The sequence below is a fragment of the Panthera pardus genome, unplaced genomic scaffold (genome assembly GCF_024362965.1).
Source record: "Panthera pardus isolate Hobbes unplaced genomic scaffold, ASM2436296v1 HiC_scaffold_17, whole genome shotgun sequence".
Classification (NCBI taxonomy): Eukaryota; Metazoa; Chordata; class Mammalia; order Carnivora; family Felidae; genus Panthera; species Panthera pardus.
Genome location: NW_026526732.1, coordinates 136,002,785 through 136,030,745, shown reverse-complemented (window position 1 = coordinate 136,030,745; position 27,961 = coordinate 136,002,785). Strand labels below are relative to the sequence as shown.

Sequence of the window (27,961 nt, the reverse complement as noted above, 5' to 3'; positions counted from 1 at the left end):
TTCTCTCTGCCTCATCTTTCTCATCTGTAAAATGTAACAGGACCTATTCACATTGGATTATTGCGAGGATCAAATAAGTCAATAAATGTAAAAGTTGTCACAATTGTGTTTGTCACAAAGTAAATGCTCCTAATTGTTATATATTATTATTGTTGTTATTATTATTATTATTATTATAAATACAATTATTAAGAAAAATATAAACATGGGAACTGAGATAGAGCTTCAATGCTCAGTTGGTAATAAGGTGATCATACCAATGATTCAGAATCTAATTGTATTAAATTGTCACACACATAAAGATAGGCTAATTAATTAAAGGTGTATATTGTATATATATTGTAAACTCTAGGGTAACTAGTAAAGTTTTAAAAAGAGATTTTAAAGAATCCAATAGTTGAAATAAAATAGAATAATCAAAAACACTCCACCCAAAAGCAGTCAGAAAAAGAGAAAAAAGAGAACAAAACTGGATGGAATGAATAGAAAGCAATTAGAAATGTGATGGACTTTAATCACACTAGTAATTACAATAAATGTAAATGATCTAAACAAACAAATTAAAAGACGAAGTTTATCAGACTGGGTGAAAAAGCAACACTCAACAATATGCCATTTGACCAGAAATACACTTTAAATACCAAGCCATATATAGTTTTAAAGACAAAGAATGGAACAAAATATAACATGTAAACACTAACCAAAAATTAAAAAAAAGCTAGTGAGGCTATATTAAAGTTTTATTACCACAGAAATGAATACATAAAAATTTAAAATGTACAATCACCATGTCTGTATCTAAATTTCTGATCTTTAATGATCTCCCTGTTAAAGAACCACAGATCCCTGAGAAATAAGGCTAGGAGATAAAACTGAATTAATCTTACTTAATACCTTGCCTCATATGCTTTAGAGCTACCATATCAAATTTATTAATACATTTTTATTTTATTCTTTGAAAACAGATGTTATGGAATTTATTTGTTTGGATGGAGTTAAGATAAAGTAGAACAATTAGGGAGCAGGAATGCTAGACTGAAAGTTGTATATGAATTCTAGCTAGCTAAAAACAAATTTGAATTCTTGTCACGGATTAGGCACATATTTCACTATTAAATGACCACATTCTAAAGATTTCATTTAGCTAGAAGAAGAAACTAAAATGGGATCCTATTTTCAGAATTCCCCAGGTAATGTAGGCCTTAATTAAAACAAAGTAAAACAAAACAGCTTTCTAAAGGAAATGTTTAGTAACTGAAGGGGCAGCAAGACTCTATTATCATTTAAAAAAAACTGAGACATGAAAAAAAAAAGCTGGCGTGGGTAAGCTGAAACATCTTGTCCCACAGTGAAAATCTGGGCCATATTTCTTTCTTGTAGGAGGAAATGAGAATTCCAACACTAGTGTTAACATAGAGTAGGTGGAAATGAAGGAAAATATTTATCAACATATAGTTAACACTATTGGTTTTAAAAGACAGAGATGTGGAGTTGTTTCAACAAGAACAGACAAAGCAGAGTCTGCTAACAGAAAATGACATGATTCAATAACTGGGAAGGTCTTTCATTCACTCTGTACCTTAGTGTCTGTATTTGTAAAATGAGGACTAAGCCCGCTTAGGATGGCTGTTAGGACTGCAAAGATGCACAGGGATAGGTCTCCAGATAGCTGTGCCTGTGCTCAGGGATCCTGGAATCTTGACCAGAGGTGAACAGCCCAGGGGTAGGCATTGTATCCCCTGATCTGGAACAACCAGATTCTCTCAAGCATTTGACATTTCATAAACAAGTTAACTCATTCATTCATTCATTCATTCATTCAACAAATATCTATTGAGTGTCTACTAAGGCCACTGTTCTAATCTCTGTTGAATAAGACTGCAAAAGATATCCTCTTTGTCCTTACATTCTATTGGGAGATACAGACAATAAGCAAGGAAATATTAGATCCCACACAACAGCGAAAATATAAAAATGCTGAAGTGATGAGGAGTGACTGAGTAAGAGAGCAGCTACTTCAAGTTGGGTGATGAGAAAACTATCTCTAGGGAGGTGATGAAAAGGAGACCATCACATAGAAAATCTAGGGGAAACCATTACAGGCAGAAACAGAAAGGAGGCCAGTGTGGCCTGGAGCATTATAATAGGGAGTGAGCATGTAGAGACAAGTTTAGACAAACAGATCAAATCATGTAGGGCCTTGTAGGACATGGTAATGTGGTTAGATCTTATTCTCAGAGCAAGAGGGAGCCATTTGGAAGGTTTAGTCATAGAGTAACATGACCCAATTTGTGGTTTTAAAAGACCACTCTGGCTGAGTGATCCAGAGACTGGGGTAGAGACTGAATTAGAGTAGAGCAAGAGGGAAGCAAAAGACTTGTCAGAAAATGACTTCAGTGTCCGGGAGGAAAGTGATGTGACTATGGTTACAGTGGGTAAGAAGTGGAGTTTGGAGGTGAAATCAGTAGTCTTTGCTGACAAGGGGGTGTGGGAAAAAATACAGTCACGCAGGGAAGACTGCTTTGCTTAGAGTCTGAGTGACTGGGTAGCTGATAGTACAAAAAAATTTCCTAACATGGGGAAGACTGGAGAAGGAGTAGGGTTTTGTTTTGTTTTGTTTTGTTTTGTTTTGTTTTTGGTGGTGGGGGTTGGGGGTGGAATCCCAGAATTCTTGTTAGTCCAGATTAAGTCTAAATGCTGTATTAGACACTGAGTGATGCGCTGGGGTTATGTTCTGGGAGATATCAGAGCTGAGTCATGTTAATGGTGATGTCTAGGTAAGCATCTGCAAACCCTGCTACCCTCAGGGTGGTCCTGCTTTCTGCCATTCTGTGGTCCTGCTGTTTTGCTTTTCCTGTGACTGCATAAGATGCTCCTACAGACTTTCAATCAATTTCCCTTTTTGCTTAACTAGGTTTTCATCATGTATTGTTTGCAATCCCAAAGGACCTTAACAAATCTTGTTGTTAAGAAGGTCATTTCTAAGGTGCTTTCTGGCTTCACTACTTTATGAAACTAAGAAGCTGTTTTATAACTAAACCTGGTGTTTAACTAAACTGAGAGTACATGTACTAAGTACACGTTTAACTAGACATGAGAGACCCATGTACTAAGGGCTTTGGCATACTTTATCTCATTCAACCCTTACAAGAACAACTCGGAACTGGTGGTGACTATCCTATTTTGCAGATGAGAAAACTGAGGTTCAGGGTCTTACGTGACTTGTCTAAGGTCACAAACAGCGTTAGAGCTGAGTTTCAAGCCCGGATCAGGTTGACCCCCAAAGTGCATCATCAGTTGCCACTGTTCTGCACTGTCTGGACCAGGTTTTCCCTCCCACGACTGGAGATGATTCAGTGAGGGCCTGAAACAAAATTCATGATCCGTGTGGTCGTGGTATGGGAACGGCAGGAACGTATGTGTTGCACGGTTCTAAATAGAATGTGTAGTGTTCCAAGCTCCACCCCTCTTCAGCTCAGGACCCTGTGCTCCTCAGTGTCATTCAGCAAAGCAGAGCCAACACAAGACACACATCTTCATATCGGCCTTGGGTGGGAAGGCAGGTCACTGGGACCTTGTGATTTGGGAGGACACGAGATACCTTCAACAGTCAGACATTTTATAGATTGGGAAACTGAGGTCTAAATAGGCCATTTTCCAGGATTGCATGGCTAATTAGTGAAGAGTTAAAGTTTAATGACCACATTTCTTGAGTCTATGTCTAATTCAAAAATTTCCAATGTTATTATGGTGCTATCTCCTCTCCCACTTGACAATGAGGTCTTGGAACCTTTCCTGAAGGGATGGGTCATCAAGTTTCTGTTCTCAATCTTCCCCATGTTAATTTATTTTAATTGAGATTTAAGATATACATATAAACTTTAAGCATACAATGCAATGAGTTCTTACGGTATAACCACCATCAGCGTTAACTAGTTCCTAGCTCCGGATATAAAATCTTTCTAGCACTTTCGAAGGCTCCATTCTGCCCCTTACTAGACAGTAACCACCTTCCCCACTGCCTGAGGTAACCACTATTCTGAACTCTATCACCATAGATTAGTTTTGTCTGTTCCTAAATGTTATTCAAATGGAATAATAGATATTTACTTTTAAAATCAGTCTTCTTTTACTCTACATTATAATTGTGAGATCCATCTATGTTGTGCATAATAACTTATTCTTTTCTATCGCTGTGCAGCATTCCATTGTGTGAATGGATCTGGACTTATTCATCCACTCTCCTGGTAATGGACATTTGGGTATTTTCCCTTTTGGGACTATTATGAATAAGGCCACTGTCAACATTCTGTATGTGTTTCCTGGTGAACATATACAATCATTTGTCTAGGGAAGTAGATTACTAGATCATAGTGTAGACATACATTTAGTTCTAGAAGACACTGCAGTTTTCCAAAGCGTTTGTAATAATTTTTCTTCCTACCGGCAATAAATGAGAGTTCCAGTTGTTCTACTGTCTTGCCAACCCTTGGCATTGACTGTCTTTTTGCTTTTACCACTCTGTTGGCTGTGCAACGGTATCTCATTGTGGTTTTAATTTGCATTTCCCTGATGAATAATGGTTTTGGCCATTTGGATATCTTCTTTTTTGAAATGTCTGTTCAAGTACTTTGCTGATGTTTAATTGGATCGTTTGTCTTTCTCTTACTGATGTTTAGGATTTCTTGATATATTCTAGAAATGAGTCCTTTGTCAGATATATGTATTGTGAATATCTTTTCTCAATCTGTGACCTTGCATTTTTATTTTCTAAGCGGTATCTTTTGATGAGTAAGAGTTCTTAATTTTTAATAAAGGTCAATTTATCCATCTTTTTATTATGATTAGCGCTTTTGTGTGTCTTGTTTAAGAAACCTTTGCCTACCCTAAATCTTGCCTCTTTAAATTCAGGAAGCTCAGAAACCATTTAGAAGTTGTGTGTATTTGACAGGTTTGGAAAATGCTGACAATTAAACTTTTTTCAGGCATAGGAGAGGAAAGATGTTGGGAGGTCAGCAGGGAAGGAGCACAGTGGTGCCCAAGCAGGTGGAAATGTATGGGATGCTTGGGAAGGCAGTAATCAAGGACTTATAACTGGAGTTGGTGGGGATAATTTTTTCTTGAGAGAAAATAACAGCAGCAACCATCAGACCAATCTGAGCTATAATGAGCCTTTTACTGATCCCACCCCCATGCTTTTGATAGACAATAGTCAGCACCTCACTTAGCAGTTACCATAATCTCCTGACCATATTTAGAGCAGGGTCCCAGCAGAGTGCTGCAAAAATGGTACGTGTGCAAACAATGTTCTGCCTTTCTTAGAACAAGGTGGACTATAAATAAATAAGGAGTCACAAGTATCCAGTGTTTGTACTGAATATTTCTAGTTCATCACTTCATATTCCCTTGGCCCCACCTGTGTTTTACTCCATCCACTGTTGTCATAACCAGTTCTGTGTGGGTTCTGGAGTTGTGCGGCTTCATGGAGTTGCAACCTGAGGGTCTTTCACCTCAGTCCCTGTTCCTTTCCATTCCAAGCTTTTCTGCTGATACAGAGGCAGATACCCCAGGAACATATTTGGTATTTATGCATGCACATACCGAAGGGGAGGGGAGTTACAATATGTGAGGAGAAACTTGGGCCCATGGGGGCTGGGAGCCAATGAGTAAATGATTCCTGGTTCCTTTCCTTGGATAGAAGGTTCTGTACAATGTTTCACAGAGCTTCTCGGGTTTTGTAGGGAATCCAGCAACCAGCCACCATAGCAGGGGCCTGCTCCACTACCCATTATCTTTGCACTGGTTCCACCTCCTTCCCTGCTTCCCTCTATGTGACCTCCCTTTCTAGTCATTAGCTCGCACTCACCAGGAAAATGCTTACACTTCAGCTTTATTTCAGGCTTTGCTTTCTGGGCACCCGGGCTAAGAGAGCACTCAGTAAGACTTCTGCTTGATTCATTTGACTTTATTGGATTTCAAATGTGGATCAATTTTACACTTTTATAGCTTCAAAGGAAGACTCGTAGCTTTTCTAGGGAAGGTATCATTATGAATAAAGACCAACCAATTGGCTACATACCAATTCAGCCATAAGGATAATTTATTCAAGAATCAACATGAAAGGGGTGCCTGGGTGGCTCAGTCGGTTAAGTATCTGACTTCAGCTCAGATCATGATCTCACGGTTTGTGGGTTCGAGCCCCGTGTCAGGCAGGCTCTGTGCTGACAGCTCAGAGCCTGGAACCTGCTTCAGAGTCTGTCTCCTTCTCTCTGCCCCTCTCCCACCCGTGCTCTGTATGTCTCTCTCTCTCTCAAAAATAAATAAATAATAAAAAAAAATTAAGAATCAACATGATTCTCTGTTAGCCGCAGAGCTGAAAATATTTCTCTGTAGACTGCTGTTGGAGAGGGTCCAAGACCAGGATCAAAATTTATGTTGGTTCATGAGCTAATCAAGGCATTGAAATTGGTTAAACCAATTCAATATATGAGAAGTGTAGTAAAAAGCTGACTATCCAAGAAATGTGAACTTGTCATTGACTCTCAGAACCAGGGCATAGTCCTGTCCTCAATTGGAGGCCTTTGTGGTCATGATCGCCATCTTATATGCCTGGCAAGCTGAGGTGCTCAGAACATGTTGCTGAGGTGGTCAAGAGGGAGCCTTTCTAGGTACTGCTGAGGCATTAATGAAAGAATGCTGTAGATAGAACCAGCATGCTACAGAGTGGGGCTGTTGTGTACAAAATGCCACCTGATGTAAAGGAATGTAATGAGAAGTAGGCAGTGTGTCAATAACAGTGTGACATCTGAAGGGGCTGTGTGGCTCCAAGATTGGCTTGTTTTCATGTTTAAAGAGCCAAACAACGAGAGTTGTCAACAGATGGCTCAATTGAAATCACTTTCTCCCTGGCCTGCTCAGTGCACTTCTCCTGCAGGAATCCCAGGCCAAGAATGATGCTGTGCCTCACTGAATAGAGAAGGCACATCAACACTTCCAGACCAACGGTCATCCTCTGGTACACCTAAGGCTCCTACAGCCCCAGGGAACTACACTTTCTAGCTTTTCCAGATAAATGGACGTGTTCTGGAATTACCATCTTCACCTTGTGGGCAATGTTAAAGGCTACGAGACAATGTAGAAAAGACCAGGGAGGGTTAAAGAGAGATGAGGATGGAGATGGTGACATTTATGACATTTATGACTTTCTGAAAGTCAGTTTTCTCTGCTCACACAGCCTACTAGCATCCCGTTTTATTTCAGCTGCCCTCACATTTATCAGACTCTGGTTGACGTGACTGTCTTCTCACTAGTGTGAGAGCTCTATTCTGGAATTCTCAGGCTTCCACACAGTGCCTTGCTCATTGCAGTAGCTCAGCAAATGTTTCTGGAAGGCTTCTGAAGCCTTTGCTCAGATGCCGTCTTCTCAATGAGGGCTATCCTGGCCACCCTGTTAAAATTTCCACCTCTTGCCCCAACTCATAATACCACATTGCTTTTACTTTTTCACTATGGCACAAATTACTCACAGCATACTATGTAACTTATCCATTTATTATTTTCCCTATCATCTCTCTCCTCCTGTTAGAATGTTCCATGGTAGTCATTTCTGACTGTTTTGTTGGGTGGTATACAATGGGCACATGATAAATTCTGCTTGGATAAAGAACTTCCATCTCCAAATGAAAATTTCTGTCTTTAAACCCACTCAGAGCTAGTTTATTCCTCCCCTTGTGACTCCAAACCTCCATTTAGAAAAAAACATAATATTTTTACTTCACTAATTAATTATTTTATTTTGCACTGACTCTATGCCAGGCACTGTGCTGGGTGTTGGAGAAACAAACATGAAGAAGACCGGGTCCCTGCCTTCGAAGAGTTTAGGGTTAGTGAGGGGACATCTACAAACATGGGCCACTGTAATGCAGTGCAACAAATATGATGACGGAGACACCCACAGGGTGCTAAGGAAACACAGAGGAGAGCACGTGTGCCTCCACAATCAGCTAGGGCTCTGGTGGAAATCAAAGCCCTGGTGCGCGGGCGCTTCGAGGCTGTATAGATATTAACTAGAGAGGATGTGTGAGGATGGAGGGAGGAAGACACGGGGTCGTGGTGGTAGCTGAGAACAATGAGCCTCAAAGCTCAACTGTCTATGGTCAAAAGGTGATGAAATTGTTTTCTTGTTGTATCACACATTCGGCGTATATATATATGCTGTGCTCCTGTTCTGTGCTAAGTTGGGGTTGCAGCGATAAACAAGAAAGACGAACATTTTTGCCCTCGTGGAGCTTACATTCTATTGAGAAGAGACAGTTAATAAAGTAAATAGGTATGTTATATATTATGAAATAAGTGCTGTGGACAAATGCAGAGCAAGGAAGAGGGGTGAAGAGAGACGGATGTGTACTGCAATGCTCAGGGTTCTAATACATTCACCTCTCTGTGGATCATCCTGACACCCTCTATTAGAAACCTTCCTGCAGTTCATGTCACGTCGGGGTCACCAAAAAAAAAAAAAAAAAAAAAAAAAAAAAAGAAACCTTCCTGCAGATGGTGGTGGCCGGCCTATGGTATTAGCGGCTTTTCTGAAGGAAGAAGGAAGGAAAGAAGCCTTCATGTGTCATAGTAATGATAATAGTAATAACAATTTCTGTTCGAAAAAGGACTTTCCTGTGAAAGCCCTCAAGTAATTATCCAGCAAGTGGACAAATGAAAGGACATTCACGAACAGGCATCAGACAAGGACGTGGAGAGGAGGCCCAGGGCAGTGCTGAGGCACGCAGGTGCCGAGCCAGGCAGCCCGAGCTGGGATCCCAAGTCTGCCACTTCCAGGCTGGCTGACCTGGGCAGTTCCTTAATCTCGCAAAACCTTACACTCCACACTGTGAAAGATAAATGGTGATAACAGTACTTACTTTACATGGGAGTGTGAAGAATCAATGAGATGATGTGGAAACACAGTAAAGTACAGGGGCCGGCAAGCAGCAAACACTCATCGCTGTCAAACGTTGCTCATAGAGCTAAATATGGTTTCCTCGGAGACCCCGGAGAACATAAACCCTTCTCTTAGACACATTGGCCTCTTTGTAGCACAAAAAGGCGAGAAGTCGGAACTACGGGAGAGGCGAGGCAAATGCTGGGTTGGGTAGGGCTGAGGGTGCTTTTTTTGGCAGAGTCTAAAGTAGAAGGAGACCAAAGAATCCAAGCGCAGAACTGCTGAGTGAGTGGGAGAAGGGAAGAGTAGCTTCTGACAGCGTGAAATATGGTAAAAGTTGGGCAGACCTGCAGGATAGGATGGGGGCATTTATGGCCATGTCACGTAAACAATAAACTGAAGAAACTCCACATTTAGTCTGGAAAGGAAGATCTGCATGTGTGAAGGACGAAAGAGTAGCTGTCTTCAAAGAACAAAAGCTAGGGAGCCTGGCTGGCTCAGCTGGTAGAGCATTAGACTCTTGATCTCAGGGTTGTGAGTTCAAGCCTCGCAGGGCTTGTACCTCCACAGGGTGTGGAACCTACTTCAAAAACAAACAAACAAACAATAACAACAAAACCAAAGAACAAGAGCATTTTTTTCTGGCAAAGAGAGAGCAGACTTGCTCTGTTTACTCACAGAGCACACTACTGCTGTTACCAGGACAAATAGGTTGAAGTTACAAGGTGGCAGAAACAAAAGAATAATCATGGAAACAGTCACACTAAGGAATGAGGGTGGGTCCCATCACTGGAGGAGTTCAAGGACAGGCTGGAATACTGGACAGGAGATGGCTACATCAAGGAAGGGGACCTTCGTCGTCTCTCCAGTTCTTCCCCACCCTGAAGTCCTGACTTACAGCCTCAACAAAGGGGGCAAAAAGAAATGAGAAGCCTGGAGGGCTCCAAGCTTGAAAATAATTTTAATAAAGATGATCAATAGATAAGAGATGGAGGTGAACCTACTGATAAGTTTATAGAAATAAAGTCAGGAGGTGATGATAATAGCGTCCATGAAGAGTGCCCCCAATACTGTTTTGCTTAATCCTCACCATAAACCTGGATTAATATCACCCTCATTGCCATTTCAGACGTGAGCAAAGGAGACCTAGAAAGCTCAGGTCTCTTGCCCATGCATTCTGCCAGAAAGGGTAGACCTATAACTAGACCCGTTTTCTGACTTCTAGTCCACTATATTCTTTCCAGTTCACTCTACACAATCCATACAGGACTATGAAAGGGCATAAAAATGGAGACATGGGTGTTTAAGGAATTATAACAGCCTCCTGGAGAGCCTAATGGAGAGTCCATATTTATCTCCTTTTTCCTATTTAGGCTAGACTCCTGGGGTCCTGTGATCTTCCTAAATTATGGCTCTTAACACTCTGATGGTTCTCATGGCTCATGGTATTTATTACAGTGGTTTGGTTGGTGGTCAAGGTCATCCACAACATTAGCTATCCTCACTCCTCCCTCTACGGCATTATCTTCCCCTACGCTGCATATACTGCTGTAGGACAAGTGGAGGACAATAGAGAGTGGTGGGGATTGCGGGATGCTTGCTTTGTTGAAAAGAGGAGACTTAGCTCATCTTGAGCCAAGAAATGGAGTCAGCAGGTGATGATAATACAGTTCTTGAGGACTGTCCAAACTGTTGTGTTGAATTCTCACCATAATTCTGGGAGATCAATGGCAGCCTGTGGGAAAAGAGATTCAGTGGTGCCAGTTCTATCAACTCTTTAAGAGAAGATAGGATGGAGATTTTAAATGTAGAACCTCCCTAATTTTTAAAGGCTAGCAATGAATTATGTTTAATAAGACAACATGGTATAGGACAAATAAAACCAACCTACAAATCTCGTTCATAGGTGGCATTTTTTTCAACTTCTGGTCTAAAGATGCACCATTTATTTATTTATTTTTTAACAAGTAAGGCTTTATTTTTAAAAAGTATTTAATTATTTATTTTGAGAGAAGGACAGCGAGAGCAAGTGGGGGAGGGGCAGAATGGGGGGGAGAGAGAGAGAGAGAGAGAGAGAGAGAGAGAATCCCAAGCAGGCGTTGTGCTGTCACTGCAGAGCCTGATGTGGTGCTCAAATCCATGAACAGTGAGATCATGACCTGAGCCAAAACCAAGAGTCGGATGCTTAACCAATGGAGTCACCCAGCACTCCTAAAAATGTACCTTTTATATGAAACTGGTCTTTATTTGACCAACTTGAAGGGAGTCCTGCTTCCTGGAAGCCCATTATTACTAATGTGCAACTTTCTCAGGGCACTTACACTAGTCAGCCCTGCTAGACTGTAAGATTTTGAGGGAACAAGTTTTCTAGCTTTTGGGGATTAACATGGTGCTCCATTCACGTTAGGTACTTATGAACAATTTGTGAACTTGGATTTAATAGAAAAAGACTTGAAAGGACTCGGTTTCGCTTACATTTGAAGCCAATAAAAGGGGTTGATGAGAAAGGTTCCAGACTCCAAGCGTGGGTAATGACAATAATTACCTGGAATAACTGTGTAGGTGGATTAAGCAGAAGGTTCAAGGGGAAGTTGAGATATTCAGAGTTTCATATTATACTCATTCAAACTCAAGAGCTTAAAGTACTTTTGGGTTTATTTCACTTCCAGGTACAAGAAAGAATCTGGAGCTGGAACACCACCAGGCAGTCTATAAAATTTTTTGTGTTTAGAGCTTCTATTCTGTAACACAAATTAGAAGGAAGACTGAATGAGGGCACATACTGTCCTGTTCCAACACACTCAGTAGAGAAACTTTGTTTCCCAATATTTGTAAAAAAGAATGAAGACGGATTCATATTTCTTCCAAAGAAATCTCCTAGTTGACCTAACGCAAGATTGCTGCTTGCTCATCTCATCTTAGTATTGGCAAATAAATAGTGGCTCTTAATAATTTTCGATTTTTGCCACAGTGTTGAACCAAAGGAAGCAATTGGTATCATCAATATTAGCAACCTCGTGGGAAAATTCGTCTGTGTTATCATTTTTGCAGTCTTGAAAGACCTGATGGATTTTTATTTAATTTTTTTTTCCACTAAAATGGTTGATGCCCTGTGCAGGAATGTTATTCAGAAAATTGTGTGGACTTCAGGAAAATGACATATTTGTGGCTGGAGTTAATATGTGATCTTAATAGAGCAGAACTGCTGTGTCTTTAACAGAACTAAATCTCATGATTGGACTCAGATGAATTTAAGGTATTTTCATCATCAAAGTTTAGAGAGGAAGAGGAAAGAAAAATAGTAGCCATTTATGGAGTAGCTGTATGCTTTAAGTACCTTCTTATTCCATTTATAACACCCTAAAGAATAGCATTATTCTATCTGCTTTACAAATGAGAAAACTGTGACTCAGAGATCAAGAAAACTCCCCAAGACTACAAAACTAGTAACTGTTAGAGTCAGGATTCCAGCCCGGGATGGTCTGGCTTTAAAACCTACTCAGAGACCTCTTCATGCTACCCAGTGCTCATCTTGGGATCTTTCCTTCCAGTGGACTACCAGAGAAATTAAATTACTTGCTCCTGGGTCAGCCCTCCTTCTGTCTCCCCACAGCCCATGGTGCATCATGGGCTTTGTTGCATCTCTGAAGGGCAGAGGAAGGCTGAAGACATCTCAGTAGCTCTGGAGGCAGAAACTTGCTGGCTTATTCAACATAGTTCCAGCCCTATCCAATGGCTTCAAAGGATCTGAATGATACTCTGGATCTGATTAGAGATCAGTTGCCATCTCTTAATAAAGTTCTGTCTGCAAACAGACAGAACTACCCCAGTGGTTAGCAACAGTGCATAAAGCAGGGTAAGTGTGAAGGACACCTAGTTAGCATGGACAAATGGCAAGTGCCATGGCACTGAGATGGGACTGGGGAGGCTGCCTGCTGGGCTCTAATTTCACCAGCTGATCTAAAGGGAAGTGGCCGCATTGGAGAGCACTTGGTACATGCCATTCTTTTCAAACCCCAGATCAAAGCTCGTCTCTTTCATGAAACTTGACAAATTTCCCCTAAGTCTGTGTGTTCTGAGGATTCATTAACCCCTTCTGTGCTGTTATTCAACGTATGTGAATTCTCGAATGTGAGTTCTCAAGTCATTTATTTAAAGGGTACATTTGTCACCTGCACTAGACATTGCCACGCGCCCCTCAATATCCACCTTCCTCTTCTGTTTATGATCCTGAGTTTTAGTTGGGCACAGGGCTACCAGGAACATTCTCAGCCTCTCTTGCATCCGGTGGTGTTTATGTGTCCGTGTTTCCAGTTGAATCTAGGAAGTAGTGATGTGGATATGTGCCCATTTCGGAGCCTACCCTGACAGGCAGAGACGTTCCCTCTGCCCTTCCTCCATCTTGCTGAATAAAACAAAACCAGCAATAAACTCAAGCACCATTACTTCACTGCCCCATCTAACCTTTATTCGGCATCTATTAAATTTTGACTATTGTATGGAGGCAAGACTGCTGGCACGATGGCAAAAGGACATGGCCTCAAATGTTTCTCTCTCTTTGCTTTGTGGCTGCTAAATTCAGGGAATTTTAGCCCCTATGAATATCTTTTAGCAATAATATAATATTAAGTTGTGGTCTTTGTTTGTTCTGTGTGTGTATTTGCTTTCGGGAGGGGCTCGGAATAGTCTAGTTCCTGCATTTAACATCACTGAATTTTTATCCCCAAGTTGTTAAAAATCTGAAGAGCCTTAAGGCAGACTTTTTGGATAGAGGACATCTGTCTGTGAGTGTAAGTTTGTCTCCTGCACCCACAGAATAGCCGACTCTCCAGGGCAGGGATTAGGGTTTGGATTCCTGATTTTAGGTTCTTGGCTCTAGGAGACAATCAATACATGCCTGCTGAGGTGAAAGTACTTCCTGAGTACCATAGTGCTAACAAACACACCTTCCTTCCCCAAAATACAACCTTGTTGAATCGCAATCTGATGACATCCTCCAGACCGGCTGCCAATCTGTTTTGACTTCTTTCCTCTTTAAAAAGAAGAAACAGAGGGATAACCAAAGGCAATTAACAAGGTGATTTGGAGATGCTGGGACTCTGCCTCTTCCTGTCTGGCCGGGCTGTGGGCTGAGGCAGTCCCCTCCTGTTTGATGGAGCTGCAGGAGTAGCCTTAGTGTGGCCACAGTCACAATACAACCAGAGAGGATTTTCTGTCAGAGCAGGCGGATGAGTCACTCCTCTGCTTAAAATGCTTTCCGTGGCCCGATCCGATTGGACTTGAGCATAAGGTCCATCATTATATGGGCCTGGCATCCACCCAGGCATTACTTCTTAGCAGCATCACAATTTTCCCTGGCATTTCTGCTCTGACACAGGCCCCTTCCACTCCCAGAGCTATCTCCTCCTACTTCTATCTTTCCTTCACCTATCAAACACCTACTTAACCTGTAAAGCTGTAATTTAAGAGTTGTCCCTTTGGGGAAACCTTTCCTCATCATCCCAGACCACCCTCATATCGATTCCCAAAGCATACTGGGTTTACCCAAACCATAGCATTTTCTAAACTTTACGTATCTATTTACCACCTGCACTCCTCCACCAGCCTGTGAACTCCTTGAGGCCAGAGGCATGTCTCCGTTCCTGAACTCTCAAGTATGGAAGCAGTGCTTACTACCTTACAGGTGCTCCATCATGTTTGATAAATGTGGGGGGAACGGATGAGACGTCTCATAGGCATTGGTAATAATTTATTGATCACCCATCTACCAGTAGCCCTTAACCTAAATCTGTACCTTTCTTTTACATAAATAAGAAAAGTCATAAAGAAGACATAGCATGCATTCAGGTCTTTTTGCTTCCAAAGACCAAATTGCTTTACACTAAACAAGTATGCCAAGTTATTTCTTGGGTCTACTGCCAAGAACTATACAATGAGGATGCGAGATAAGAATAAGTAAACTTTAATGTCTCTACTGGGCGGGTACATAACTTGGGGGAATGCTTCTATCCTGAATTTCTCATTGAGAGCATATTTCCCACCTGCGTCAAAGGGCTGGCATGAAGAAACACTCAATGAACGATGGTCCAGTCTTCTGAAGCTTATGGAAATGTTGATTGTTGTTAATAATAGGGTAAGTGTTATTTAAATATAGAGTATTATTTTGCCGAGCACTACAAAGTATGGAACACTTCTTACAATGTGAGAATATAAAGTAGATCATCCACTAACCCACTCATTAATGATTCAGATCTACTGAGTATTTATTCAGGCAACAAAGAGTAGAGCTTTTAGTTCAGTTCTTGCTTGTGTGTGTGTGTGTGTATGTGTGTGTGTGTGTGTGTGTGTTTTAAGTGTCACAGAATTGTTTACTAGTCTTATGACACAAGTTAATAAGGAGTCAGAGGTAGGTGCACATGGCAGGTACAGAGTTTTTAGGGCAAGAAGCCTATTAAGCAAAAGAGAAATTGAGCTCAGCTTGGGTAATTAATCTAATTTCCACCTATCTCCGCAGTTTTAAAATAGAAATGAGAAGTGAAGGTCAATATTGAAAGTATTGCAATTACAGTTTAGCATTACTGTGGTGAAAATAGTCTATAAGTCCATTTAAAACTCCTGCTCAAGGAGAGGTGTTTAAATCTGTTTTGAAGACACGGGTTGCGAATTCAATCTCTCTTTACATTACGGGGCATCTTGCCTTAAACCTCTGTGTCCTGCCATACATATCTCTCTCTGACTGCTGATTACACCTGGCCTTTTATCTAAAAACTGAGACCTTCCCTTCCAAAGAAGGTGGTCTAACTGAATGTCCAAGGACACTCAGAATCGGAGCCTGTCATTCCTTTGTTAACATACATTTTCTCAATGCTTCCACAAGGTAGCCTCTCGAAACACAGCGGTGGACAAGGGGAAAAGCCCCTGCCCTCAGGAAGCTTGCATTTGGTGGGAGGGGATGGAAATAAACTCACAGTGTGTCACCTTGTGATTGTGTTGTGACAGAACACAAGGCAGGGTGAGGGGTGGAGAGTGACCAGCAGGGCTGTGCTATTTTAGATTGGGGGGGGGGGGGGGGTCAAAGAATGGCTCCATAACAGAAGAGCACGCCGGGTGGACCGCCAGGTGGACTCTAAGAGCACTTCGAGCAGAGCTCACAGGAAACACAAGTTAAAGAGATTGCCTGGCATGTGCCGGGAGCAAGGTGGTTAGAGCCAAGTGAGAGGAAGAAATACCCAGAGGAGATGAGGTGGACAAGGCAGCGGGGGTAAGGTCCGATGAACCTTGAGGACCACAGCAAGGCCTTGGGCTTTATTCTGAGTGAGATGGGAACCACTGAGCCTCTGAATTTTGGCCAAGTCGGGGTGGGGGGTTTCCAGACTGCTTCCCTTTCCATTAACTCAGTCACATCAGCAACTTCCGCATGGCTTCACTTCCTCCACCCCCAAGTGGCTGCGGACTGAGGATACTTCCTGTTTATCCAGCCACTTGATTTCCTGCTGCCTCCTGCTCTCAAGGGGGCGCTTACCTAGGGGCATCTGGAAAAGACAGGAGGAGGCACAAACCAGCGAAGACACACAGCCTGAGAACTGCAGCATCCCTGCCACCTGTCTGGGTCTCTGGTTTCCTCCCCGGTTGCTGAGCCAGTGGCTTCCCACTCCAGTTCTGTGACCTCGGAGTGTCACTGAGGAAGGGCACTGCTGCCCCTGTGCAAAGCTGAGTTGAAAACTGCAGGGGAAGAGTCTGATGTAATTAGGGGCGGGAAAAGTAAAGTGCCCGGGCAAGATAACTCAAAACTATATCAGAAGTCTACTAATATTGAAAATGATGATGGTGATGGTGACGAAGGCTAACTTTACTTATGCCTGTTCTGTCTGCTAGTCACTGTGTTAAGTTTTTTTATATACTCAAATGCAGGGGCTCCCCGCTACTGACCTCTGAGGTAGATACTATTATTTTCTTCCTTTGGTAGTTGAAGAAACTTGAGGCAAAGAAGTAGGTCTCCTTGCTCAAGGTCACAGAGTCAGTAAGTATCCAACTAGCCAAACAGAGAATTCTAGGTATTAGGCTGTCTGACTTGGAGGCTGGGGTTGCTTCCTTCTCACATGCCCTATGTCAACAAAGGAGGCTTCTTTAGAGGCTGGAGCAGTGTGGTCTTTTTTTGGGAAAAATGAAATGGAGTGGAATAAAGGCCAATACTGCATCATGACAGAGCACAGGCTTTTGCACCCAACAGACCATTAATCTCTGTATCTCTGGAGTCTACTGTGAGACCTTGAACAAGGAAGGCACTCAATACATATTTGATGAATGAATGAATGAATCAATGAATGAATAAAAGCACTCTGCATAGAGCCTGACAAATGGTAAGTGCTCAATATATTGTTGCTATTATTAAGTGTGCTCACTGCTGATGCTTCCTATTTTAGGAAAAGTGGCCTGAGATGACTGTCTTAGTCAATACCTGAAAGCTCAGTGAAGTCACAGAAGATGAAATCAATTCTATTAGATGTATTATCGATGCAGGCAATGATAATACCTACCCAAGAAATCTTGGGTTCTGAACAGAATCCCAGTCCCAGCTTCCCCTTATGAATTGTGTGATCTTATTTACCTTGGAAGTGTCCTGTGAGAACGCTGAGTTTTGCGTAATTTAGAAAGCACTGTCCACAAGTAAATTATTATTATTGTGATTAGCACTCTCATCGCTGCTGCTCCATAGTTCTTCACAGGTCACCCCTCCCCCGTCAGTGGAAAATGTTCGTGACCCCAGGAAAGCAGCAGAAGAGCCGTCACGCCAGGTGTTATCAGTCTATTGGTGAGCCCTAGGGTTTTCCATCACTTTCCTTCCCTCCTCCCCACGACTAGATGGCATTATTAGATTTTGAAACAAATTTTAAAATGAAATCCAGAACCGATGCTATGCCTAGGATTGTCACAATGTTAGATTTATTGAGAAAAGTAAAATGATCTCAACTAGGGATCTATAGAAAAAAAAAGTAGCGTTCCTACCTCTGATAAGAAATACAAGACAGAAAGGGTGTTTCAAATACTAGAAGAAATATTATATATGAGTTCAATGTCTTATCCTCTAAGAGTTACATCTTTTCCCCCAATAATGAAATAATGGTTTATTAATTAATCCTTGGGAATTAATCCTGTAGTAGCAGAAAGAATGAAGCAAACCACAGTTTGACTCCCCATTCTGCCAAGTAATGGCTACGTGATCTTGTGGCAAAAAAATTTGTTTCTCTGATTAGGAATCTGTTTTTAATGGGGCAATAGCCTTGGCCTATTAAGGGGATGTCAAGGAATGCCTGGTGTGTGCCTTTTGCTGACACTTAGAAGTAGTCAGTGAATTGGGGGTGCCTGGGTGGCTTAGTCAGTTAAGCCTCTAACTCTTGATCTCAGCTCAGGTCATGATCTCATGGTTTGTGAGTTCAAGCCCAGCATTGGGCCTGTGCTGACAGCGTGGAGCCTGCTTGGGATTCTCTCTCCCCCTACCTTGCCCTCCCCCATTCGTTCTCGCACACTCTTTCTCTCAAAATAAATAATAAATAAATTAAAAAAAAAAAGAACTATTCAGTGACTGGGAAGAGTTATTAGAATTTCTAAATTGCTTATCTTGATAACATATAATATTGTTCTAAGGAGATGAAAATCTCTTGGGGTTTACATTTGTCATCATGTGGAATGGTTTAATGATCAACATATTAAATGGCTCCCCGAAATCAAATCTTTGGGGCACAGCATGAACACTGATCACCTATTCCTTTAGAACCACCGGAGATGACGGAAAAATCTTACAACTAAGCAGCAAACTACCTTATTGTTGAGACACGAAGAATATTATGGAAAGTGCTATTTTGAGGGATCAAAGCTGGTCTGTGGTCTAATCTACCAGAGAAGGATAAATTTGCTAACATCATCTTTCTAGAAGTGGAGGGATCAAGACCTTTTGAAAAACCTTTAAAAATAGGTGTTCATAGTTCAGGGCTCGCATACTGGATTCTGGAGGAGCAATTGTGCCACTAGACTGTAAAGATACACAGATCCCTTTGGTCTATAATAATAAGAAGAAAAGACCATGGGTTTCCTAGCATTTCCCCTGCCTTCAGGAATTGTTTAGGCTTCTGTTTAACTTTTTTTTGACAGGAACCTTCTCTGGGCTCTTAATCCCCTGACAAGTTTAAGAGTTAGATAGGCCAGAGTAGAAGAGAAGAAACCTTCCACGGTCATGGAAGGAAAAAAAAAGAAAAAAGAAAAATATATAGTGTATATATGCAACATATTGTTGTGTGTGTGTGTGTGTGTGTGTGTGTGTGTGTGTGTGTGTGTTTTCCACCTAGATACATTTCATCAAAAAAGGAATATGAAAGCACATACAGTGAATATTTTCAAGGGAAGGTCTAACTTGGTAGATATTTCATTCTCAACTACTTTTCAATTCTCCATTCTAGATAAAATGGAGAGAATACAACTTGTACCCGCTTGAAATCCTCATTAAATGAAATTGTTGTGTTTTTATAAGTCGTATTTGGAATGAGTTTAGATTTAGAGCTGGGAAAGGATACATTCTCTTTACGTAAACAAATTCTAGGCCACGCGTGGGCTGGAGAGTTTATGACCTCTCTGGAAAGCTGAGCTATTCACCACAAAGTCACGATGGCTATTAAGCTTACAACCTAAACAGATCAAGTGATAATAAATGTTTCAGATATCATTTTCCTTCTTATTGTCAATTCTGAGCTTCATCAGAAAGTACTAAAATAGGCTATTATAAATTATTGATAGTTGTATTTGAACAGAATCCGATGCAAACGGTACTCTCTGAGTTTTACATTTAAATCTACTACTTTGGGAGAGCAGTTTTAACAAGGATGTTGTGTCACTGTTGTCGCTCAATAAATCTGGCACTTAGGGTAGAGGTGGAAACTGTCAGTGTCTCAGTTACTTTCCAACAGTTAAAAGACTCTTTGAACAGATAAGCAAGTTTTTAGTTGACTTTCCTGCTTGACAATGTCATTAGTTGAATACTATACCTTGTCTTCCCCTAACATGACAGGTGGCTGAGAAATCTGTCTGTTAACCTTCTCAAGGAGCATCTGCCACTCGCATAAAATCACTTCTTCCAAGTCTGTGAAAGATGGTTGCTACTTTCTTCAGAGGCAAGAAAATAGTCAATATAGCACCTTTAAGAATATTAGGCTCCTCAAAGTATCTTTAGGGTTAACTTCTAACATTCAGTTTTGGGTTAATTCATTTATCTTCAAAAATGACCTCAATTCCAGCGCATTTTATTATTGGAGAAAAAAGCAAGTTTTCGTTTTGCTGGAGGGTTAAGATCTGCTATGAATATGCCACCCCACCCACCCTCCCATACACTCCTTTGTGGTGGTCAGAAAATAAAGTGGACAGATATATGAAACAAATGTTATTTAATATTACAGCCATCAAAGACAGTATGAGTAACATTTTGGCTACTCTAAGTTACCATGTATACTCTAGAGGGTTTCATTCTTTGTTGAAAACTAAATCATGTACAGCTCAGAGTGGTCAGTGTTACCGAGTGAGTGCAATGGTTTCTGAAGACTCTGAAAGAACTGTAGAGCTCTGTAGAGACATAAGGTCATGGTTGTGGTCACCACAAGGTCACAGTTGCGATCACCATAAGGTCATGGTTGCAGTCAGACCCTCTACCCAGCACTGTGTTTGCAAGAAGCAGGAGAAATAGGCATGAGGCTTGACCAGCTCTCCTGACAAATACCCACAAGCGTCTCTTCCAAAACAACCCGCAATACTCATTACCCACATATTCACTGTGTCGCTTGTCTCTCTCCTCAAAGCAAGGTACACAGTGTATCATACCAGCTCTGCTCCAGCCTTCTCCTCCTACGATCCCACCAAACAAAACAAGTAATTTGAAATATCCAGTGGTTCAAAATGACAAAGAGATTTCATTGTATTAAGTGGCCTCGATGTGCTGGTTTCTTACATAACTCACACAACAGCACGACACAGACCATGAGTCAGCCACCTCATACTATTGTGTGAAAAAGAAAACAAAATACACAAAGCATTGAGCATTTCCCTCAGCATGATTATCATGTGTCCAGAAAAGTTAAGAGACTTGCCCAAGGTTATGTGGATTGGAAGGATACTGGGACGATTTCAAAAGCAGAGGAGAGAAAGTAGGACTTAGGAGTTGACCTTAAAAAGGCCCTGGCCTTTCTGAAGTGGGGTGGGGGTGGGGGTGGGGGGGAGTGCAGGGGCAAGTCCTAGAGAAACCCTAAGATTCCAAGCATAGGAAGAACTATTATGCTGAGAACAATTTCCTGCTTATATTACTTCCTCGCCCCAGAGAACTAACAGGCTTAAAATGTAGCATGAGGAAATCAGCCTAAGCACAGCTTCTAGAAAGGAGAATCTTTTAAAAATCTGAATAAGGGCCTAAGATAGTAATAGCCTCAGTGGGTCTCTGAATGAATGTTTGATTGAAATAGGTTAAATGGGGTCCTGAGTAAAACAGCAGAACTTCAAATAAGACAGCCTCTCTTCATCTACCGTCCCCTCTACTGGAATGCTTTGCCCTCAGTTCTAAATGTGGCTCTTTCCCTCACTTCATTTAGATCTCTGAATGACACTGCAACAATGACATTTAATAAACTGTCACCTCCCAGAAATGTTTCTACTGGACATCCATTCAAAAGTCGTGAATGGAATTTCTGGAGAAAGACAAATAGGGCAGAATTCCATTTGCCGGATTTCCTCCCCTTTCTTTGTACTATTGATTTAGCTGCTTTGGCAAAATTTAGGAAACTGGAGCCTGAAGGGCCCCCAAGGCAACCCCCTCCTCCAACAATTTATCCCCTCACAGCTTCATTTTTCTTCATAGCCCTTATCGCTACGTGAAATTACAGAATACGTTTATTTGTTTACTGGTTGACTGTCTACCTCCCCTGTTAGACTATACACTCCATGAGGGCAGGGATGTCTGTCTTGTCCATCTCCCAATGTCTAAAGCATTGCCTGGCAAGTAGTTAAGTGCACCACACATGTTTTTGAATGAATGAACAAATCTCTACTACCTTTGAAACTTTTGTTTTTCTAATAAGATCTGTCCTGTTTCCTGCCTGTTTCCTAATGAGAAGAAAGGAGTTTATGAGCCCCCCTGTCCCCTGTATGAATGCCCATGGAGAAAAGACTGGATCCATGGAATATGAATCAGGAGCCCTCTACCCCAGAGAGGAGGCATCCACCTCTTTTCTGTAGGAAAGGCTTCTATTACAGAGGACGGATAGTCCCAGTCTTGGACGTCCCCAAGGGGATGGGAGATATTCTGCTGCAGGCTGCCTCTGTAGCTCTGAGAAGGCCACCCATGGTGGCCAGCAGTGGAGAAGAGTGTTTAGCATTGGCTCAGAACCAGGTGGAAGCAACGCAGGTGTGGTGAACTGGTCAAAAGTATTGGGTGAGTCTCAACATTTCTGACAGCTTAGCGACATTGCTGCTAAAACTGCATGTATCATACCTTCATTTGGGGGATGTGGCTCAAAGTGTGTAAGCAGAGGTTACTCTAGGTAATTCTTGACTGGCCAGATCTTCACTTAGCTGTGCCTAAGAGAGACAAGATGCTGACTTTATATGATAATCCATTCAGATCAGCCAAGTTAGAAGTTCTGGGCTTGAGGCCTGGGCATTGTCAATAATTTTTAAAGTTCTCCAGGGGATACCGATGTGCAGTCAAGTTTAAGAACCACTGGACTAACGTGAAATATAAATTTCATTGTCCATATTTAGATCCCTTTCATTTTCTCAAGGGTGTGGTTCCCCGTGGAGGAGGAAGATCACTTTCAGAAATATGAGAAGAACACCGGACAAAATCAACCCTACACACACACATGCACAATCTACGATTCATCAGATCATTTTCCTTCTGTTGGGAGGGCTTCAAATTTCTTCATCTTTCCGAACATTCTTCTGCCATAAAACAGACCACTAAGTTCATACCACCACCGACGGGACTTCTGGAGACAGACAAATATGGCAGAACTCCATGTGCTTGATTTCTTCCTCTTTTCGGTACTATTGCTCTAGCAGCTTTGACACAATTTAGGAAACGGGAGCCCGAAGGACCCTCAATGCAACCAGCTGAGATCCACCATTGAGGATAAAGCTTTCTAAGTTGCGATAAGATACTAGAGAGGGAGAGAGCCAAAGCACAAGAGAATCTTAAGAACAAACTGAGGGTTGATGGGGGGTGGGAGGGAGGGGAGGGTGGGGGATGGGTATTGAGGAAGGCACCTGTTGGGATGAGCACTGGGTGTTGTATGGAAACCAACTTGACAATAAATTTCATATTAAATAAATAAATAAATAAATAAATAAATAAATAAGATACTAGATTTGCATATGCCTCTACTCCTTTCAAATAAACGACTGCATTTGTGAAGAGTGCCTTGCATAACCATGCTTTTGCATGGGTGCTATGTGTAGAAAGTGAGTGTCTGTACAACCCAAAAAGGCCCGAGATTAATCAAGCTGGATGCAGGCAGGTGAGACAAATCCTCCCCAGGTGCCTCCTTTGCTCTGACACTAATTATTAAAGACTCTGAAGAAAGGAATTCCTGGCTCTACCCTGTATCAGGGATTGGTGATTAATGAAATTTACCTTGGGAGAAACTTTGGTGCCAGTATTTTACATTTGAACATCTCTTCCTGACAATAAGCAGTGCTCACTTCTCAACAAACCTCTTTAGCCTGCCTTAGTTTGTTCATTTCCCCCCTTTTTCATAAGCACAAATTAGGTCTTTGCTTGATAATCATGTCACCATTTTACATTAAATGATTAAATGTCTGAAAGGAAGAGCTGTGCTTTCTAAATTGCTAGTGTGTGTTGTGTGTGTGTATGTGTGTGTGTGCGTGCGCGCGTGTGTGTGTGTGTGTGTGTGTGTGTGTGCGTGCGCGCGCGCGCGTGTGTGTGTGTGTGTGTGTGCGCGTATGTGTTTGGGGATTTGGAAGGGAAAACAGGCTCTGTGTCCCGGATGGTCAGTGTAAACTCAGCTGGAGTTAGGACATTCCAATTAACTGGCCAAAATAACCTATCACCTTCAGAGAATGTCTCAAAAGATGACAGCGACAATTACGGCTACAGCTAACAGTTATTGGACACTAAAGATGTGTCAGGCACCGTGTTAATTATTTCACATGTATTATTTTCTTTAATCCTCCTACCAAGCCAACGAGGTAGAAACTACTCTTATACCCACGTTACAAGTGAGAAAATAAGGCACAGAAAAGATTTGACCCAAAGAAACAAATCCATTGTGATTCAGTGGTGTTTAGCAGTAAAGACATCTAACGTGTCTTTCTGGTGAGAGTCTTGCCAGAAAACCCCATGAATTTCTGATGAACAGCGTCAGCTGCTTTATAATCTGGCCCTGCCACACTCCGCTGTTTCCTCTCCAATCCCTCACAGACACCCTACTGCAGTCAAATGCATTGACTCACTTGACTGCAAAATGGAATGTTTCCCGTCCCCATGCCTCTGCTTTCTGTATCAAAATCCACCCATCTTCGAGTTCAAGTTATCACTTTCTCCACGAAGCCATCCCAACCATTCAGGTACAACCAGCTGCACAAATTTGGCATCCCCTTCATTCCACAAAACACCCCCTGTCTTTAAGAAATATCGTGTCTTTATTGCAGACACCTCCATCATATAAGCGTATTTTAAGCTCCTTCCGTGGCCTGGCATATCGCAGATCGCTAATACACATTTCCTCATTATCATTTCTTGGACCCAAAAAAGTTCAGATGATCTTAACGGCATTTGCAGAGCAAGCATGCAATCAACAGAGAACTGGTAAGGACAGAGGGAACTATATATAAAGTTTTGCTTTACAGACACGTAATTCTGTTCCAGCAGCTGCTGGAAGACGTGTCTCTCCTCAGTTACCCACACCACGCTTTGAGTTGGCTTTAAACTGGAGGGGCTTTGATGGCTGCTCTCTCTCCGGAAAGGCTATGGCAGGTATGAGCGGCAGGACCGGGACTCTTTGCACGCGTGTTTCCATTCTGGACATCACCATAGGGGGTGCCAAACCACCGCATTCTGATTTTCTGAACCTCAATATGACAGGTGGTAGACACTTCCACAGCACTGGCAGAATTGGTGAACGCGGAGCCACACATTTGAAATAGGCAGGAACACCAAACCGGATTCTTGAGTCCGTTTCAAGAGTGCTCGACACCGCAGTCTTGAATGACAGAGCCAAGTGTAATAATTCTAGGGAACGCAAAAATCCCCGCCTGGGAAGCAACGGGGTGTCACCTACACAGTCAACAATAAAGAATTCAGGGACCTCCTTTAAGTAAAGACTAAGGTGAGGGTGGAAAATGATTATGCAATGTAATTCCCCTTTTCTTCCTCCCGTTACACAATGAGTAACTGTCCTTTCTGTGTGTGTGAACTGTTTACACAAGAAGCTTCTGCTCATTCTTCTTTTCAGTACGAGAGGAGAAATCAAAATTCCCATTGTACAAGCACGGAATCTTTTTCATAATATAAAACCAAATGGAAAAAAAACAAAAAAGGCTGAGTATCATCAGGGGACAATTACCCGTGACAATTAAACAATAGCTGCAGACAATCTGTGAGGACCAACGGCCTGGAACGTTGCGTCTTAAGATGCAAAAGCCGTTTATGCCTGAACTTTCTTTATGGACAACTGCTGAGGGAAAATGACTTGCTTCCTTTGCCTGACAAAGCAAATGGAGGCGGCTGCCCTCCAACTTTGATTTCCAGGGAGCTAGAGATTGAAACTGCCATCTGTGGAACAGCTTTTGTTCAGTATGAAGACCGCACCACGGCACCGTCAAGTGACATGCCACGAAGGGGGTTGCTTGTCCCACTATCAGGGTGTCCCGGGTGCAGTGTTTATTACGTGTGCTTCTTTTCATTCACTCGTCGATCTAATACCCCTCTCAGCATTAAGGACCGGCAAATTCTCCCTATTGACACGGATACGAGACTACGAAAACATGTCTACTGTGAAAGGGCTGACTGGGGATCACCTAATAGAAAAGGCAGAACAGACCACGGTCGAGCTTTGCACATTCAAAATTAATGTGCCGTGCTGGTCCCTCTTCTAACTTATTCTCATTAACACAGGCATGCACTCACCGCTGGCATTTCTAGCGCTCTCTGAGAGCTGAAAACTATGAACCAAAGTCCCGTTTCCTTAAGCTAAAAAGGCTCTGCCGAGCAGCTTCGGTAACAGCAACAACGAAACACAAGATTGCAGGTGCATACCTTAACCTCCTGATTGGTAAAGACCTCGACATCCACCACACAGGCAACCAGAGTGGAAACATCACAGTCCATGCTAGGGGCTGGCATTCCCCCTCCTGAATTTTCAATCAAGAGCCAGGCGACCTCAGAGCTGTGCGTGATGGGAAGAGCCGCCAGGTGGATGCTGCCGTGGCCAGCCCGGGTGTCGCCTCGCCCTGGGGATCGCCGGTGCTCGGCACCTGGAGCCCGCTCCCTCTGCACGCACGCAGCCCGCGTCTGAGGCTGCACAGCAGAGTAATGAACGGCCCGGCTCGCTCATGGCAATGACATCACCACAAAGACTGACACAAGCTGAAGCTATTTTTTTCCCCCGAGCCTTTTATCTCGAGGCAGTGCAGTGGAGCAAATTGAACATGATTATGTGCTAAATCTGAACTCAGACTAAATCAATTCAGGCAGCGTTAGCTAGGAACTGAGTCATAGCTGTTGTTTCAGCCGAGTGCTTATGTTTGCAAAAAGCAAGGGGGAGAATCTGACACCAGAGGCTCTGTTTGGGGAGGGTGGGGAAATAACTCTGCAGATGAGCCTCCTGAGGTTAAGGTGTGACAAGTTTCTGCCTCAGAGATGAGCAGGAAGTTGAGGCATTCTGCAAATGGCTTGGCTTCTGTTAATTGCCCCGTGCCGCTCGGAGCAGGCACACGCGTTCTGGGCATCCTAATGCATCCCGGGCACGGGCTGAATAGAAATCCATTCTTGGAGTAACTAAAGAGCTGGTCGTCAGTCATTTAGGCCGCCTGGTAAGAGAAGATAATTAGAGGTCTGTGAAATTCTATTTGAAGCACATAAGTGCAGACCAGTTACTCTAAAAGCACCCTTCCAAGCACGGGATTTCAGGCTGTCTCCAAGGTCACTCAAACCAAAAGCAATCATGGAAAAGGAGTTACAGCAAACGTCTCACGTGGGGACAGATGGCAGGGTCTAATGGGCAAAGGCACTGATGTGGGTCATTGTCAGAGCCTTGGGGATCTATTTCACCTGAGACTTTGAACATGTCTGGTTGCTTTTTTGTCTCCCTTCCTGATTGTGAATCGTTGAGGGGCAGGGCTGTGGGTAATTCACCTTTATACCTTGAGGCTTTAGCAGAGTGGCAAGAGTAAGTGCTAATTGCTTAATGAATGAAACTACTGAACAGGAATAGCCTTCTTTGGCAGTAGGAGTGAGCAAAGAGAAAACGTCAGATTAGTTTTTAGTTTAACATTAGTGGGAAAAGTCTCAGCAAAACTCAGTAACATTCTAGCAGGATCTATTCCCGGTAGCAGCACAGTTGCATCATTGATGGCCGCTGGAGCGTCATGATTTGCAACAGATTGGCGCCTTTCTAACACATGATTGGACAAGAGCGTTCCGATTTTGCATGCAGATGGGAAAGGTGACTTTTCAGACTAAACGTACAAGTTTTGTGGCTGCTCATTGGACTACATTTGAGCCTAGTGTTCCCCTTCAATGAGACATTTCCCATGCCAAATGAAAGCAGTCCACAAACACAAACATTTAGACTGATGAAATTGTGTGTGTGTGTGTGTGTGTGTGTGTGTGTGTGTGGCACTTCCTATGTTGTCCAGGGCACTGTGGGGAATATGAAGTCCTATATGCAGATAATTTAGCTCACACTTACTGAGTGAGGACTGTATGCAAAGCTCTGTACCAGATGCTCTCAGGGATAAAATGATGAATCAGCAAAA

General features: G+C 42.4%; 1 protein-coding gene across 4 annotated transcripts in view; it reads right to left on the bottom strand.

Annotated features, from left to right (window-relative positions):
• Window positions 1-27,961, bottom strand: part of RCAN2 (regulator of calcineurin 2) — a 273,968-nt gene that overhangs the window by 74,800 nt on the left and 171,207 nt on the right. The window contains exon 1 of one of the 4 annotated variants that reach the window (XM_019457323.2): window positions 26,241-26,527. The exons of the other annotated variants lie outside the window; for them this stretch is intronic. Coding sequence (XP_019312868.1) covers window positions 26,241-26,327 — 87 coding nt within the window. The 5' untranslated portion in view covers window positions 26,328-26,527. Of the gene's footprint in view, window positions 1-26,240; window positions 26,528-27,961 lie in introns of those variants that run through there. 4 annotated transcript variants of the gene reach the window in all.